Raw genomic sequence first — 14,627 nt, 5'->3', positions numbered from 1 at the left:
CACTATTCTTTTAAAAAATATTTTTTATTTTTTTAACTAATTCATTACAAAAAATAGTCAAATAAGAAAATTTGAAAACCTGCAAGTTAATCTGAAGCTCTAAATATACAATAAAAACTCAACAATTGCATTTCAGAAATTCTCATTCAAAGCACTATCTAGATCCAGAGACATTAGCAAAGTTTCCAATAATACTGCTGACAATAGTATACAATAGCATGTAAATCAATATTTGAAAATTGGGAACATCTAACAAACTTTAAGTATAAAAATCTGTATCTGACCTGAATAACAATTGCATATATACTATTTATAACTAAATCAAATCTTTCAATAGCTTAAGTAACAACATGCTCCTTATTTATGGCTATAATTTACACAAAATTTTATGTGGCATGATATTTATTAGCATAAGGTGTGATGCAACAGATTATATTTAAAATGAAAGTGCCTTTTTCCACACTGTATATCAAGCTTGCAAGTCAGTGTTTCATATTTAATAAATTTCAATACTTCTAAAGGGTTGTAAAAAAAAAAAATCTTAATGCAAATATTAAGTAATATATCATACAAGCCACGAGGAAAAGTTTATATTATAAAATAATTCAATAGAAAAAAAATTTTTAATATCAACAAATACATATACTTTTTTTCAGAACCAAAAACTGGAAAATAATTTTAAGGAAATACTAAGTAGTTTCATTTAAAATATAGTTTGTTATATTCAAATACAAACATAATATTTACTGTAAAACAGTTTTTACCAAAAATAAAATAATAAATGCTGTATAAATTTGTAATAAATAAAATGCTTACCTCAATAAGGGAAAAATAATAAATTTTAAAATACTACTCATAGGCCAACAATAAAATATACATTAAACAATCTGATTAACAGTATTTTGAGACAATGAAATTCCCATGTATATAAAAATCAAAACAAAATGAAACTTCAATGATTTAATTTGTGATTAAAAAATTACATATGAATACAATGATAAAGGATTTCTTTAAAAGAGGGAAGCACATGGCCACTGCAATAACTATTCCACTCTAATAACGTTACACAAAGAATTTCTATTCTTCATTCTATCATGTCTTACCCCTATCTCCTAATGATAAGTATATTTATACATCTTTATAAAGAAATGTGACACCAATATTTTTTAATTATATTCAAATATAAACAGAAATATAGCTGCCATAAATAGCATTTTCCATTAAACAATTGTACTCTTTTTTTTTATGTAAATGATATCTTATAGATGTAACTTAAAAATTTACAATGTAATGTGACAGTGATTTATAAATAATAAAATGATAATGATTGACCTATTTTTAAAAAAGTAATTCAAGTTAAATGTATATGTTACCTGATAAAAAACTAAGTGAAATAAGATCAGTGTAACATAACCTGCATGTTACTAAAGGACAAAATATAGCATACTTACATATATACAAACTATACAAAATGATCCAAAATAGATGTTAATGTAATTACCTTTTAAGTTGATTTACTAATATGAAATGTTATTTACAAACAATTCATGATAATGTATTGAGCTAGATATGATAATTAGTATTAATATCTCGCAAGATTTTTTTTTTCTTTTTTTCGATAGTGATTTATATTCTTTATGAGATGAATGAAAAAAAAAGATTACATACAGAATCTCAAATATTTCTACTATGCACAAGTAAAATAATTTTAAGTTTAATTTAGATAATTATATTAAAAGCTTTAAGTATGATTATTAGTATTTCAACCAAGTTCCCATGATACTATTTCCTAAAGTTTACAGAAATTAAAAGAGGAAATCACTATTATTCTATTCATTTAGAAATTTTTAAAAATCTGAATTCATTGCTTCAAAAATTTAGAATATCATCATTTCATGCTTAACAGAACTTTTTTTAAAAAAATGTGGAAATGTAATTGTGGCAAATTTTAAAAACAAATTTCTTCACTTAAGTAAAGTAAATCGATTTTTTCAAAATATTAAAAATGGTAAGCGATTTCAATTAATGACGCAGTTGTCCTTTCCCATCAGGAAAAAAGTACAGCTGTTTTGAAAGCCGATGCTATATTTACATATGGGAGCTTAACAGCATGGAAATATGTCATGGCATACTACAAGGATTTAATAAAAGCTAGTTATAGAATTCTTAATTTAAAAGTAATGAAAAGATAGTCTCATTAATTTTAGATGGAAATAAATTATTTGCAATATAGCCCATCATTTCAAAATATTTGTTTAAACTACTTTATCCTGTACCTTAGGACTATAAAATGCCTGAAATACCATGACAGGCATAATGCTTAATTACTAATAATAGTGAAACATTTTAATTAAAAAAGCTTTATAAAAATATATTAAAAATCTATGGGTATGTTTATGTATATCATATTTGCTTGTCAGGATAATGAAGTCATTCAGATTCAATTCTAAGAGTGAAATGCTTAATATACAGCAATCTTATGAAAAATCAAAAAGGTAATGACTTAGAAACATCTATTCTGAATCATCAATTATAATATACAATTAAATATATTACTAGTCCATATTTTCTGAGTGAACTTGCACCTGTGCTAGGACATAAGTTCCTTTACTTTTCACATCTGAACTACAAAGGAAATCTTTCTGAGGCACCCAAGATGGCACTCCACTTTCCATTTTTAATATGGATGGAGAAGCAGAGCAGGTGGTTGAGGGTACACAGGAAACAGGTGAAGATGTGCGACTGCCACTGCTCAGTGAATGTTGCGAGGGTGGGGGATCAATAGAAATTCTTCCATGCAGTAAAGGTTCAAAATAAGGGGCAAGTTCTGTATCCTCATGGGGTGTCATGGTACTATAGCCATGATCACTGTCACCACCAGCAGGCCGCCTGTAATTGGTGGGAACTCGATAAGGGGACACAACATTTTCTATGTGCGGTATCAGTTGGCGGCAAAATGGAGTCACTGTAAAATATTTATTATGTTGAATTATTTTAAAGAAATCTTTAATATTCTTCCAAAAATATTTTGTTCTATTTCAGATTAATATACAATTTCAGATTTAATCTTAAATACAAGCTTTCTATAATCTAATACTTCAGGAAGTTAAGTTACTTGTCAAAGGATTAAACAAGGTCAAATAATATTCATTAATGACATATAATTTTTTTTAAAAAAATTACCACTTATTCATTCATTTTCTTGAAATATTCGTCATTAAAATCAAGACTGGTTTTAAACAAAATTCAAATTTAATAATTAAAATCATGGGGAGTGGGGATTTTCCCCAAAAAAAAATTGTTTAGGACTGTAACTTTTTATGAAATATAAAAATTCTTTGATGCAACAAATTATCTGTTTAAAATCAAATTGAAAACAGAAAACTTTTGTGCAGTATAATATCTCACACAAAAGAATCTTTTACAGGAAAAAAAAATTTATATATATAACTGTTAAATACTTCACTTTAATACTTTAGAATATAAATTTTTAATATTTACACAATATAACTTTAAATAGCACATAATAACTTTAATCTTCACCACAATTCATTTTGTTATATTTCAAATTTTGCTCATAAATATTGAAATATAAGTAAGAATTTAATGAAGATTTTAAGACAATTAATTAAATAGTTAATATTTTATCAGTAAAAATAATAATAAATTCACCACCAGCACAATTGGTTGTAATAATTGGCCAGCTAATAATTAATACAAAACTAAGTACCTGGATTGATCTGTTCTTGGTACGGTTCCATTTCTTCTGGTTCATTATTTAATTGAGTCATCCTGAAATTTGAATCAGGTGATGACGATCCATAATGTGAGATATTATGCCTACGTGATCGAATAATGTATACTAATATTATAATAAAGATGAAAACTGTTATGAGCCCTCCTGCAACTGGACCAAATGGAGTACTCTTAATAACCAGGAAGTCACTTTCTGGCAACTCTTCTAAATTGTTGAAGAAAGAAAAAAAGAGCCAAAGAGTTAAATAAATATAAACATCATACACACACAAAAAAAATTATATGCAAAATTTATGCAGTTGTTTGTGAGCTTTGCATTTTTGAATAGCTCTAAAAATCTAAAATAGTTAAAAATCTAATCTAATCTAAAATAGTTAAAATAGGTTATACAGCATATAAATTTAAATAATCCAGTTTTTTTCATTTTTCACAACTTACCAATAATTTCATCAGCATAAGGAGTTCTGGATCCTAGAACGCCACCAAAACATTTCCGTTGCTCAGTACAAAATTTCTTTGTGAGAGATGTTATGCCATCAGAATCCAGTTGACACCATTCACAACCCAGAACACCAAAGCAATCACTACAGGAATTGAAACAAGTTACATATACAATTATTTATTTTTAATCACAAAAGAAAAGCATTATGTTGATGTTTGAATTAGATGACTTGGCACAGGCTTTAAAAAATAATTAAATGGTTAAAACTTGAATAAACTATAATTGATTTTAAAAAATTTTTGGTGATGAATTAGAGTATGATAGCACATTAACAGGTATATAAATTGCAAAAAATTTTAGCCACCACATCACAAAAACAGCAATACAATATCTTCCCTAAGAAATTAGTATTTATTAAAAATTAAAAATGGATGTTTAGATATTTTTCTTAACATAGACAACCATAATAAGAATCAGAAACATAAGCTAAGTACTTGATGGCATTTATTTTGCATTTTATGTAGATTTTTATTAGATAAATATTATGCATTTTCTGTGTAAAATTATTTATATTAAGGAGAAAAAATCCAAAATTAATGAAATTAGATATACACAATAATATTTGATTGGTTTTTTTTTTATATAAAATTATCACAAAATATATTTTTGAATGAATATAAACAGTACATTAAAATATCATAAATATATTTAATACCTGGATTCTGTCCGAGATGAACAATGATGCTCATAACATGGTTTCAAGTATTCCAGTAAATTTAGATTTACAACAGGCAAATTTGGTAATTCTGGGAAGTGTGGACATGTTGGATAACTAATGAAAAATTTCATTATATTAAAAAAAGTCATACACATTTTATACAATAAAACTTATAAAAAAATTATTCTTTTTTGAAACTTACTTGCTGTTATCATTATTTAACTGACCAGAACACAAATCCATTTTTAATGGACATTCACAGGGGCACTCGCATTCTGTTGGCTCCATGCGATGGCAATTAAGGCACAACCTATCAGTCTGTAAAATAAATAAAATAATTAAGCACATATAATTGTAATTGCAAAAGAATTAACAAATAAGAAGGTGGTATTGTGTTCAAGAGTTCTCAATTCAACAGAATAAATACTATTAACAAGGTAGACAAACAAATTCTGCCGTATAAAATAAATACTTTGTAAGTACTTTTTAAGTACCTTTAGCATATTGTGTATATTGTGCATATTAAGTACCTTTAGCATATAGTATATTGTGCTAAAGATGGTTCTTATTTATTTGCTAAAGAACCATCTTTAGCACAATATTTTTGATTACAAAATATGAGTTTGTTGAAATAAAGTAAGTTGGGCCTTACTGTACATCCATTTAGAATCCATTCCCCCCCCCCCTCCCAAATGAGAAATTGATTTTAACATTAAAATCATGAAGTGTATTTTATATGAAGTATTATGAAGGCAAGTTCAACAACATGAACTGAAACAGGATGGTAAAAAGACTGCAGAATAACAAACATATATTTACTTAATTTACTTCCCTAGTCCCTAGAGGGAAAAGTAAATAGATTACACAAAGAATTTTCTATTACCATGAAATATTCTATATCTTTATTACAGTGCTCAATATTCTAAATGCCATGCAATATTACGAAGATATCTTTAAAATATAACAGAACATCATATAAAATGAATTCTTTGTATTTATTTCGCATATTTCATTATTATTTAATAAATTCCAAATTTTTTTTTAATGTTCTAAAGAGTGCATTTATATATTCTTCAGAATATTTCCATCAAATTTGATGGCTCTAAATCCAAGAGTAAAATGCCAAAAGACAAACATGCTTTTGTTTTGATTATTAATAAAAATTTTAACATACACCACATTTACAAAATTAAAAAATTATACAATGTGAATGAATTTTCGTACAGTAAAATATTTAAGCAAAAATAATAGAGACTAGATACAAATTATTTAATAAACTGATAATCAATATTCTATTCAGAAAATTAAAAGTAATTTTAACAAGACATAATTATTTTAAACTGAAAGAATCCAATCTATACCGAGTACATCAATAGAAATATTGAATATATTTATATAATATAAGGATTTCAAAGATAAATTTCGATAAATCTTTCTTAAGATGGAAAAAATAATATTTTAAAACCAGTATTTCTTGTTAAGATCTACAGATAATAATTTTGTATTATTTAATCATCAATAAAAAATTATTATCAAATGTATTTTTAATAATATGTTTCAATTACATAATTCAATATTACCATCATTAAGAATTGAACTTACCATGCTACAAGGGCAAAAAGCAGTTATGCCATCACATGTTTGGTTCACAATTCCCAAGAATACATTTGTGCCATAGACATGCATAACCTAAGTAAAAAAATATTAAAATTTTTATTCTACGTACTTTTATATACTACAAAAATAATTATATTAATGGAGAAATTAATTTAATAATAAATTTATAATAAATGTATTAAAGTTCAATCTAAAAATAGAAACATATAAGGCAAGTATTCCTAACTACAAAATTTTGAACCAACATAGTTGAATTACTCTAATAGTTGAAGAAGTCTAGTAGTTCTAGAAGTTGAATCATTCTAGTAAAATGAAAAGTGGATTTATTTCCAGTCTTAATATTAACAAATGATAAAAATTATTAAATGATGCAAAAGTCAATGTGAGCAATTTGAAACCAAATTCATCCAAAGACAAGTAAACCTCTCAATTTTATTATTAAAAAATATTAAAAACACATAAAATTATATTTGGTTTATAAATCATACTATATGATAATACTTGATAAACTTAAAAGATAAATACAGTTATGCCCAAGATATTAAATATATTCAGAAATTAAATATTTAAGGAAATCTTATTTATGGGAAAGTGGGCAGAGTGCTTTAATTCAGGATCCTTGACCTTTAGGTATGACACATGGATGACAGAAAAGTGACTAAAAAATGATATTGCACAATAAGACAGTGTGGTCTTAGGGAAAAAATATAATAAAATTTTGTAATATATATATAAATTTCAAGACATTAGCATAGTGCTTATGAAATTAATTTTAAAAAACATTATCATTTGTGGTAAGTTTAGATGCAAAGACAGAGTAGAGTTTGAAATATACAGTGGTAGATTTGATTTTTTTTACAGTGGGAATATACAATCAAATAAAATTAAAACAAATGAAATAAAAAAAAAAATCTCTAAAATCAGTTTGAACCAAATGGTGATTCACAAAGAAAAAAGTAAATATAAAATAATAAAAATTACAGCTTATTAACCTTTCCTACAATAGAGAATAAAAAAAGTAAATAGAACAAGAAGTTTATGATCCTATAATAATTTTTTTTCATTCTTAGCTTTATTTGAAAACCAATAAACTAGTTAATTTAAGCAATTAAAAAAAACGACCCAAATTGCTAAACACCAAAACAAAAAGTGGAATTTCACATCACATAATGTAAACTAAAAATTCAGAATTTTTTTTAACTTCAACCAGCACTACAAATGGCAGTAGATAATTATATATACTGATACTAAATAGTTAAGGATTTTTAAGACTAATAACAAAATCAAAGAAAAATATATTTAAATAATGTATTCATTCAAGCCCATGATTCAGTGAAAACAGTTTTAAAAGAGAAAATAAGAATAGTTAGTCATTTTTATTTCTTAGACTATTTCTAAAAATAGTCATCAGAATGTTCAAATTAAATGCAAAAAAATAATTCTTTCAATTTGATGAGACATTGTTTTTTTCTCATCACCACTTAAAAACTTAAAACCACATTTAAGTTGTCCACAAGTAAAAATAATGCCCCAAATATAACTCACTGAAATAGTTGATAAAAAAAATTATGTTTGTAAAAATAAAATATCTTAGTTAAGCACTTTTAGGATCAAGACTATCACCATTTATTTGAAAATTTAATATTAATCTATTCTTCCTCTACTGAGCACTGAAATGAATGCAACATATCAAAACAGGAAAATTTTAAAAGTTTATCTATTTAACACATTTACCAAGAAAAATTATAATAGATTTACCTGATATTTTGTACAATGTTCTCCATGAACAAGATTTGTCAGGACAGTATCTAAACTTGTATTTAGCTGTAAAAGAAAAATAAATCATAATTCTGATTCTATTTTTACAAGAATAATCAAAATAATTTTTTTCAGAAATAAATTTACCTGATAATATCGTTGGATAGTTCTATCACTATAACTAGCACAAACTTTTTTAGTGACAAAAGCTCGATGATTAAGTAGATCATTTGCTACCAAAGGTTCCTACATACAAACGACAGACTTTTCAATACAACAATATCGATTAAATTGTGCAGATTAATCAACATAAAATTGAAAGAAAAAAGAAGAAAAAAAACAATTTCAATAACTAAACAATAATAAAATATACAAAACTAAAATGCCTGTTACTCATAAAAAGTAAAATCTTACTTTATGAGTTATATGTTGTTGTTCAACTGGACCACGGCCAGAAGGATCTATGAGATCTGGATGCGCAACAAGATAACCTTTGTCATCTAACAGGAAACAACTGAAAAAAAAAATACACACAAATAAGCATTTAATTTTTTAAAAGTTTTATATCATAAATAACTTAGTTTGCCACAATTTGCTAAATTTTACCAAGTAGCAGCTAATTTTTTAAAATTTTACTTAATAATACATAAGCAGCAGTGACATAAAACATTTTCACATTATTTGCTAAAAAACATTTGTAATTTTGCAAACTTCTATTTGTTTATCAACTTATATACTTATTAGTTATGCCATTGATTCACTGTTCAATGCGGTAAACAAATAGTCTTAGTATTTAACCTCATACTATAAACAGACAAAATTTCTATAAATTTCAAAACTGATTCCTCTTTTTTATTGCTTATAAAGAACCAAATTCATATCAGCCTTCATTAATAAAAAAAATCTATATAAAATAATAATAAATTAAAACAATTTAAAAAGTAATCAGAATTGCTTCTAGATTTACTATATCTTATGATTAGAAATTCTAATGCTTTTAAGATATCAGACAGGTTTTAATCCTTTGTTTCAGTAATTTTTTCCCTCCCTCCTTCTAAAAAAAAAAACGTTTTTTTTTTTTTTTTTTTTTTTTTTTAAGTTTTATCCCTTTTATTATTTTTTTTTATGGTTCTACAATCATTGAATTTTTAATTCTAAATAATAATGTTTATTTACATTTCATATTAGTTCTAGGTACTTTCATTCCCATGTAAATTTGTAAAAGTTTTACTCAAGTAAAACAAAAATATAATTAATATAAAATTATATCTTACACAATTATCTAGATATATATGATTTTTATTTTCTTCCTTTTTTTCTATTTGTGAGTGTATGCAAGATAAATTATTTTTAGTTATACAACAGTAATTCCTGTATTCAGAATAACCTACACTATGAGAATAATATCTGCTTCTCAGTTGTAAATAGCATCTTTCAAGAACAGAATTTATCATCATAAATAAGTTATAAGTTCATATTATGAACATCTACGACAGTAAAAATTCATTCCATTTTTTAAATCAAAGGCATAAATATCTTTTCAATACTATTTATCGGATTCTTATAAGAACAGTTTTAAATAATATCTCTAACTTTGAATCAGATCTCTAATGTTCCTGTCAAGTCTGTTAAGTCTTATCAGTATATATAATCATCCATTTGCATCTATAAAACTGGCTGGAGTTTTAAAAATATTCTCATGCTTTTCATCTGCATCATTACGGGATGCAAAATCAAAATTTTTGTTTTAACATCTAGTAACTACAAGTTTGTTTGTTTTTTAATACTTAAATTGACTATTTATTGGTGTGCAAATACATCTAAACATAAATATTTTTTGAGCATTTTTTCCCCTTTATTTTATTTTCAACATTGGCTTGATCATTAATTGTTTCAATCTAATTTTAATGATTAATTCAGGTCTGCGTTTCTAAACGATATGAATAAAGAAGATCTTATAAAAGAGAACAAAATTTTAGATGTTATATATTTACATTGAAAGTAGATTGTAAATAATAATTTATTTTAATTTACTTTTTAAGCCTTCTAGCATTGTGCATGAGAATTTCTATATATTTCCTTTCATGTGTTAATCCATGACAATCAGATTTAAAGTACTGTTAAAAGGATAATAGCCAGTCTAGTCACAGGTCATCTTTTAGTCCTCAATAAATATCTACAAACAATCTACAAACTTGCTCTCTTTCATCTATTATCCTTGCTTTGAGAAGATTTATAACTTGCAAGATGTCTATTAAAGTCTAGAACAAGCCATTACTATGCTGCATATAGGTTATTTCAAGAATGCTCTTTCAATCATTGAGGCAGAGTTAAAGAGTATTTATTCATCAGATTAAAACTTAATTGCTTTTTGCAGCAAAATGTTATCCAATTTCTCCATAATACAAGTTTACTTACATCATATGATCCAATTTACAGGCAGGAATCTTTTCAAGAAGAAACTTGTAAAAATATCCAAAGGTAAAATCTATGCCCATAACCGCAACAATGTTATCATCAGGACTGTGCATTGCTGTAGGCCTAGATAAACAAGATAAATGACAAATTAATGCATAAAGAATAACGGTGAAATTGATCTATATTTACACTACAAAACAATGGTAAAAATGTGACATTTTTCATTCACATGTCTCACAACTTCTAGTTACAATAGCATAATATACAAGTCTAACTGGTTTTTTAAAAAAAGTTTCAAACAAAAAAACTTTTGATCATCTATTTAACATATAAAATTCTAATTATTTTGAAATTAATTTCAACTACTACTTTGTTTTTGAAAAATGAAACTTAACTGCACAGGTTTGTTAAAGCATATATACATATATAGAAAAATGTCACATTAACTGAAAAATATATTCAAAATTATTTTTGACATTTCTAACTTTCAAATGGAGAGCAACACAAAATATTAAGTTTGTTTCGTTAATACAGGAAATAGAATAATAAAAATATTAAAATGAATAAAAATAGATATGGTTTCATTATCAGATTGAATAGGGAAAGAAATGCTGAAAATGTAAGGATTAGATATAATTTTTTTAGTTCATAATTAACATAAATTCATAATATATTATTATGATTTTACAAAAAAAAGTCAAAACAGAGGATCAACATGCTTTATAATGACAATTATTTTTTCTATTAATTCTATTTCAGTTTCTAAATAGCATTAAAAAAAAACTATTCAACTTCCACTTATTTTTAAAATGTAAATTATGTAAAACAACATTATTCCATAACAAAGTTCTTATTGCTTTGCAAAAGGAATTAAAAAATCGAATTCTTATTAATAAAAGGGCTACTTACTTTCCTTCAAACACTGTGTGACTAAGAGTAATAACATAACCTGCTCCACCCACATCTAAATAAGGAGCAGTTAGAATAATTTTTCCTGGATGTTCTAGAGCTCTTATATACCAGTCACGACGTGTTGCATCATATGACTTGTCAATTAAGGTTGCAGGGTACACTTGGAAGACACCATTATAAGTTGCAATAAATCTGTTTGTTAAAAAATAAGAAAGAATTCATAAGTATAAACATACATATTCCTAAAAAAAATAGTCATTCATTACTATTTTTTTAAAAATGCATACTAGGCTGAAGTGTAAAATACACAATTAAACGTATATACTAAAAATAAATATGTTAAGTATATCTCCATCACCACCACTTTTTATTTAGCTCTTTTGTCATTAATAATTATATTCCTACTAGCAAAATAAATAAAATAAAAATTCACAAACCTTCTAACAATGTAATTAGAAAATTCCTCATGTTCTGCTGCTGATTTCCAAGCTGATGTAATTTGGGAGAGAGCAAGCACTTCATTTCTTACACCAGGCTGAAATAATTTTTTACAACAATGAAAAAAATTGAAAGTAAATAATAATAGTGTAAAATAATAATGAGCCTGAAGAGACATCAAAAAAATATCAAAACTTAAAAACTGGATTCTTGAAAACTGTTTTTACCTCATTTAAATAATTACAAAAAATAAAGTGAAGCAATTTTAATTATTTGGCTGAAGAGCAAAACTTATAGCAGGAGGTCATTTTAATTAACTTTCTATTTTGATAAATAAACTAAAAATAATATAACATAAAACAAATAATGAAATCTTTCATAGATACTGTTCTTAATAGCACAAACATCAGACTTTCTTAGATGATGATTCAATTTATAACTGAAGAAAAAAAATTAATGATAAAATGGCAGAACACAACCAAAAGGAACTTATTTTTAAACTAGCCAAAATTATTTGATTTGAAAGAAAAACAGTGCAAGAAAGATGGAAGAAATTATTACTTGGGAAATCACATCATAAAGGAATAAAAAATACTGAGAGACAAAAAAAACCCCGAAATTTACCCCTTACTTAAAAATAAATCAATCTGACAGTGATGTAATAACTGACTTATATAAAAAATTACTAATATATAAAAAAAATTCCAGCTTGGATGACATAATTATAACAAAAGTGAAAGTCAAAAAAGGTAAGATAAGAGACTTAAATGATTTTGAACAAGAGATGACCATCAATACAAGAAGAAGTGGTCCCACGATGTCTGAAACATCGACTCTTTCAGGATCTTCAAGCCCAACAGTATTTCAAATGTTTAGAAAGTAGAAATAGAAAAGAAAAAAAAAACTTCAAGTGATAAGAAATATTGCAATTGGAAAACATGCAATCAACATGAGAGCTGAAAGGCAAATAAAATTCATAGTCTGTAACAAGAGAAGGACGACATCACAGCAAATGATAACTAAATTCAATGCAGGTGCATTACAGAACATATTCAAATGTGCAACAAGGATCTAAAAGATTGGCAGCAGCAGATCATCAGTAGTGCATTTGATATCACAAAAAATGGGTGCATATTATAGACCCAGGAATTATGAAATTTATCACTTGAAGAAACCAACCTATTCTAATAAATCTCATTCCCTGTTCCACTGTACAGATGGCACTATCAGAATATGACACAAACAGCATAAAAATGCATAAACTCCTTCTACTTCAATTTGAAAAGTAACAACTATTCAGGTTGATTTTCTTAAAATACGAGGATCTTTGGATTTCTGTGGGCAGAACTCTGAATAACACAGATTACCTCAATATTGTTGCTGATCACAAGCACTCATTTATGTATATAAAGTTCCCATACTGAGATGTCATTTTCAGTAAGACAATGGATTTTCAACCCAATCTTAAACTGGTAGGAACTGATTGAAGAACATCAATCAGAATATAACTTGCATCCAAGGCCAGCTTAATTCCCTGACCTCAATCATATGGAACATTTGTGGAACTAAGTTGGAAGATCATTTTGAAGTTTGGAAACTGCCATACAATAGCACTAACTAAGAACTGCCATTATAACAGCAGGCCAAAATTCCTCAGTAAAAATTCCATCAACTTGTTGAGTCCATTTTAAGAAGAATATTGGTTGCAATCACAACTAAAAGTAGACTAATCATTATAAAAGTGTCTTTTTAACTAAGCCACTATATATTGTAAATATGTTGTTACAGAATCAGAGAATACTCTTGCAAAAACACAAATGCCAATTATGATTACAGAAAAAAAGCAAGCAGTAGTAGTCATTGAAATGTGATATTTCAACATAAAAAAGAACACAAATAGAAAAGTTAGTTCTGATTTCCAAATTCTGTCATTTCTCTAAGATGATTTTTTTAAAAATATTTACATCCAGAGGTGAAAAATCTTGGTGTATTATATATTATATATATGAACTGATTCAACTGAATTTTCGACACTTGTTTTATTCAATTTAATGAGAAAACTTAATCTTAAAACTGGAAATCTACATATACAATTTCAAAAATAAATCAGAGACCTTTAAGCCTGGGTTAGTGATGACATTCCTCGTGTCCTTCAGGTAAGCCATGTAGCTTAACACAGTTTTAAAATCTTCTTCTTCTCTGATATATTTGTATGGTGAAATAAAACAAGATGCAGAAAGAAACACTGCAGTTGTGCCTACAACAAGAGAATAAAAAAATTTGTCAATGATTCATGCATTTGCTTCTTTCTGGAAGTTTTACAAAAGTACATTTTTACTATATTTTACTGCCTTTTTTAACTATAAATCATCAATTATGGTTCATGAACTGGAATAAAATACAACAGCTAGAAATAATTTTAAAAAACAAAAGATTACTCAAATTGGATTTAAGAAAATAATGACTGAAAAGTTCTTAAATGAAATTAAAAATTATTTGATACTGATCATCAACGTGGATCTAGAACATAAGAAAATACAGTATAATCAAAAATATTCCAAGGTCACT

The 14,627-nt window shown here is 26.0% G+C and overlaps 1 protein-coding gene across 1 annotated transcript in view; it reads right to left on the bottom strand.

Moving 5' to 3' along the window:
• Positions 1–45: 45 nt before the first annotated feature.
• Positions 46–14,627, bottom strand: part of LOC129959289 (VWFA and cache domain-containing protein 1-like) — a 35,544-nt gene continuing 20,962 nt past the window's right edge. The window contains exons 16-28 of the mRNA XM_056072112.1: positions 14,174–14,316; positions 12,059–12,156; positions 11,619–11,813; positions 10,710–10,832; positions 8,706–8,805; positions 8,439–8,537; positions 8,292–8,357; positions 6,519–6,605; positions 5,119–5,234; positions 4,914–5,030; positions 4,195–4,340; positions 3,731–3,961; positions 46–2,965 (exon numbers count right to left, since the gene is read on the bottom strand). Coding sequence (XP_055928087.1) covers positions 2,556–2,965; positions 3,731–3,961; positions 4,195–4,340; positions 4,914–5,030; positions 5,119–5,234; positions 6,519–6,605; positions 8,292–8,357; positions 8,439–8,537; positions 8,706–8,805; positions 10,710–10,832; positions 11,619–11,813; positions 12,059–12,156; positions 14,174–14,316 — 1,931 coding nt within the window. The 3' untranslated portion in view covers positions 46–2,555. The remainder of the gene's footprint in view (positions 2,966–3,730; positions 3,962–4,194; positions 4,341–4,913; positions 5,031–5,118; positions 5,235–6,518; positions 6,606–8,291; positions 8,358–8,438; positions 8,538–8,705; positions 8,806–10,709; positions 10,833–11,618; positions 11,814–12,058; positions 12,157–14,173; positions 14,317–14,627) is intronic.

This window comes from Argiope bruennichi, chromosome 2, assembly GCF_947563725.1.
Source record: "Argiope bruennichi chromosome 2, qqArgBrue1.1, whole genome shotgun sequence".
NCBI lineage: Eukaryota > Metazoa > Arthropoda > Arachnida > Araneae > Araneidae > Argiope > Argiope bruennichi.
This window is presented reverse-complemented; position numbering and strand designations above follow the sequence as displayed.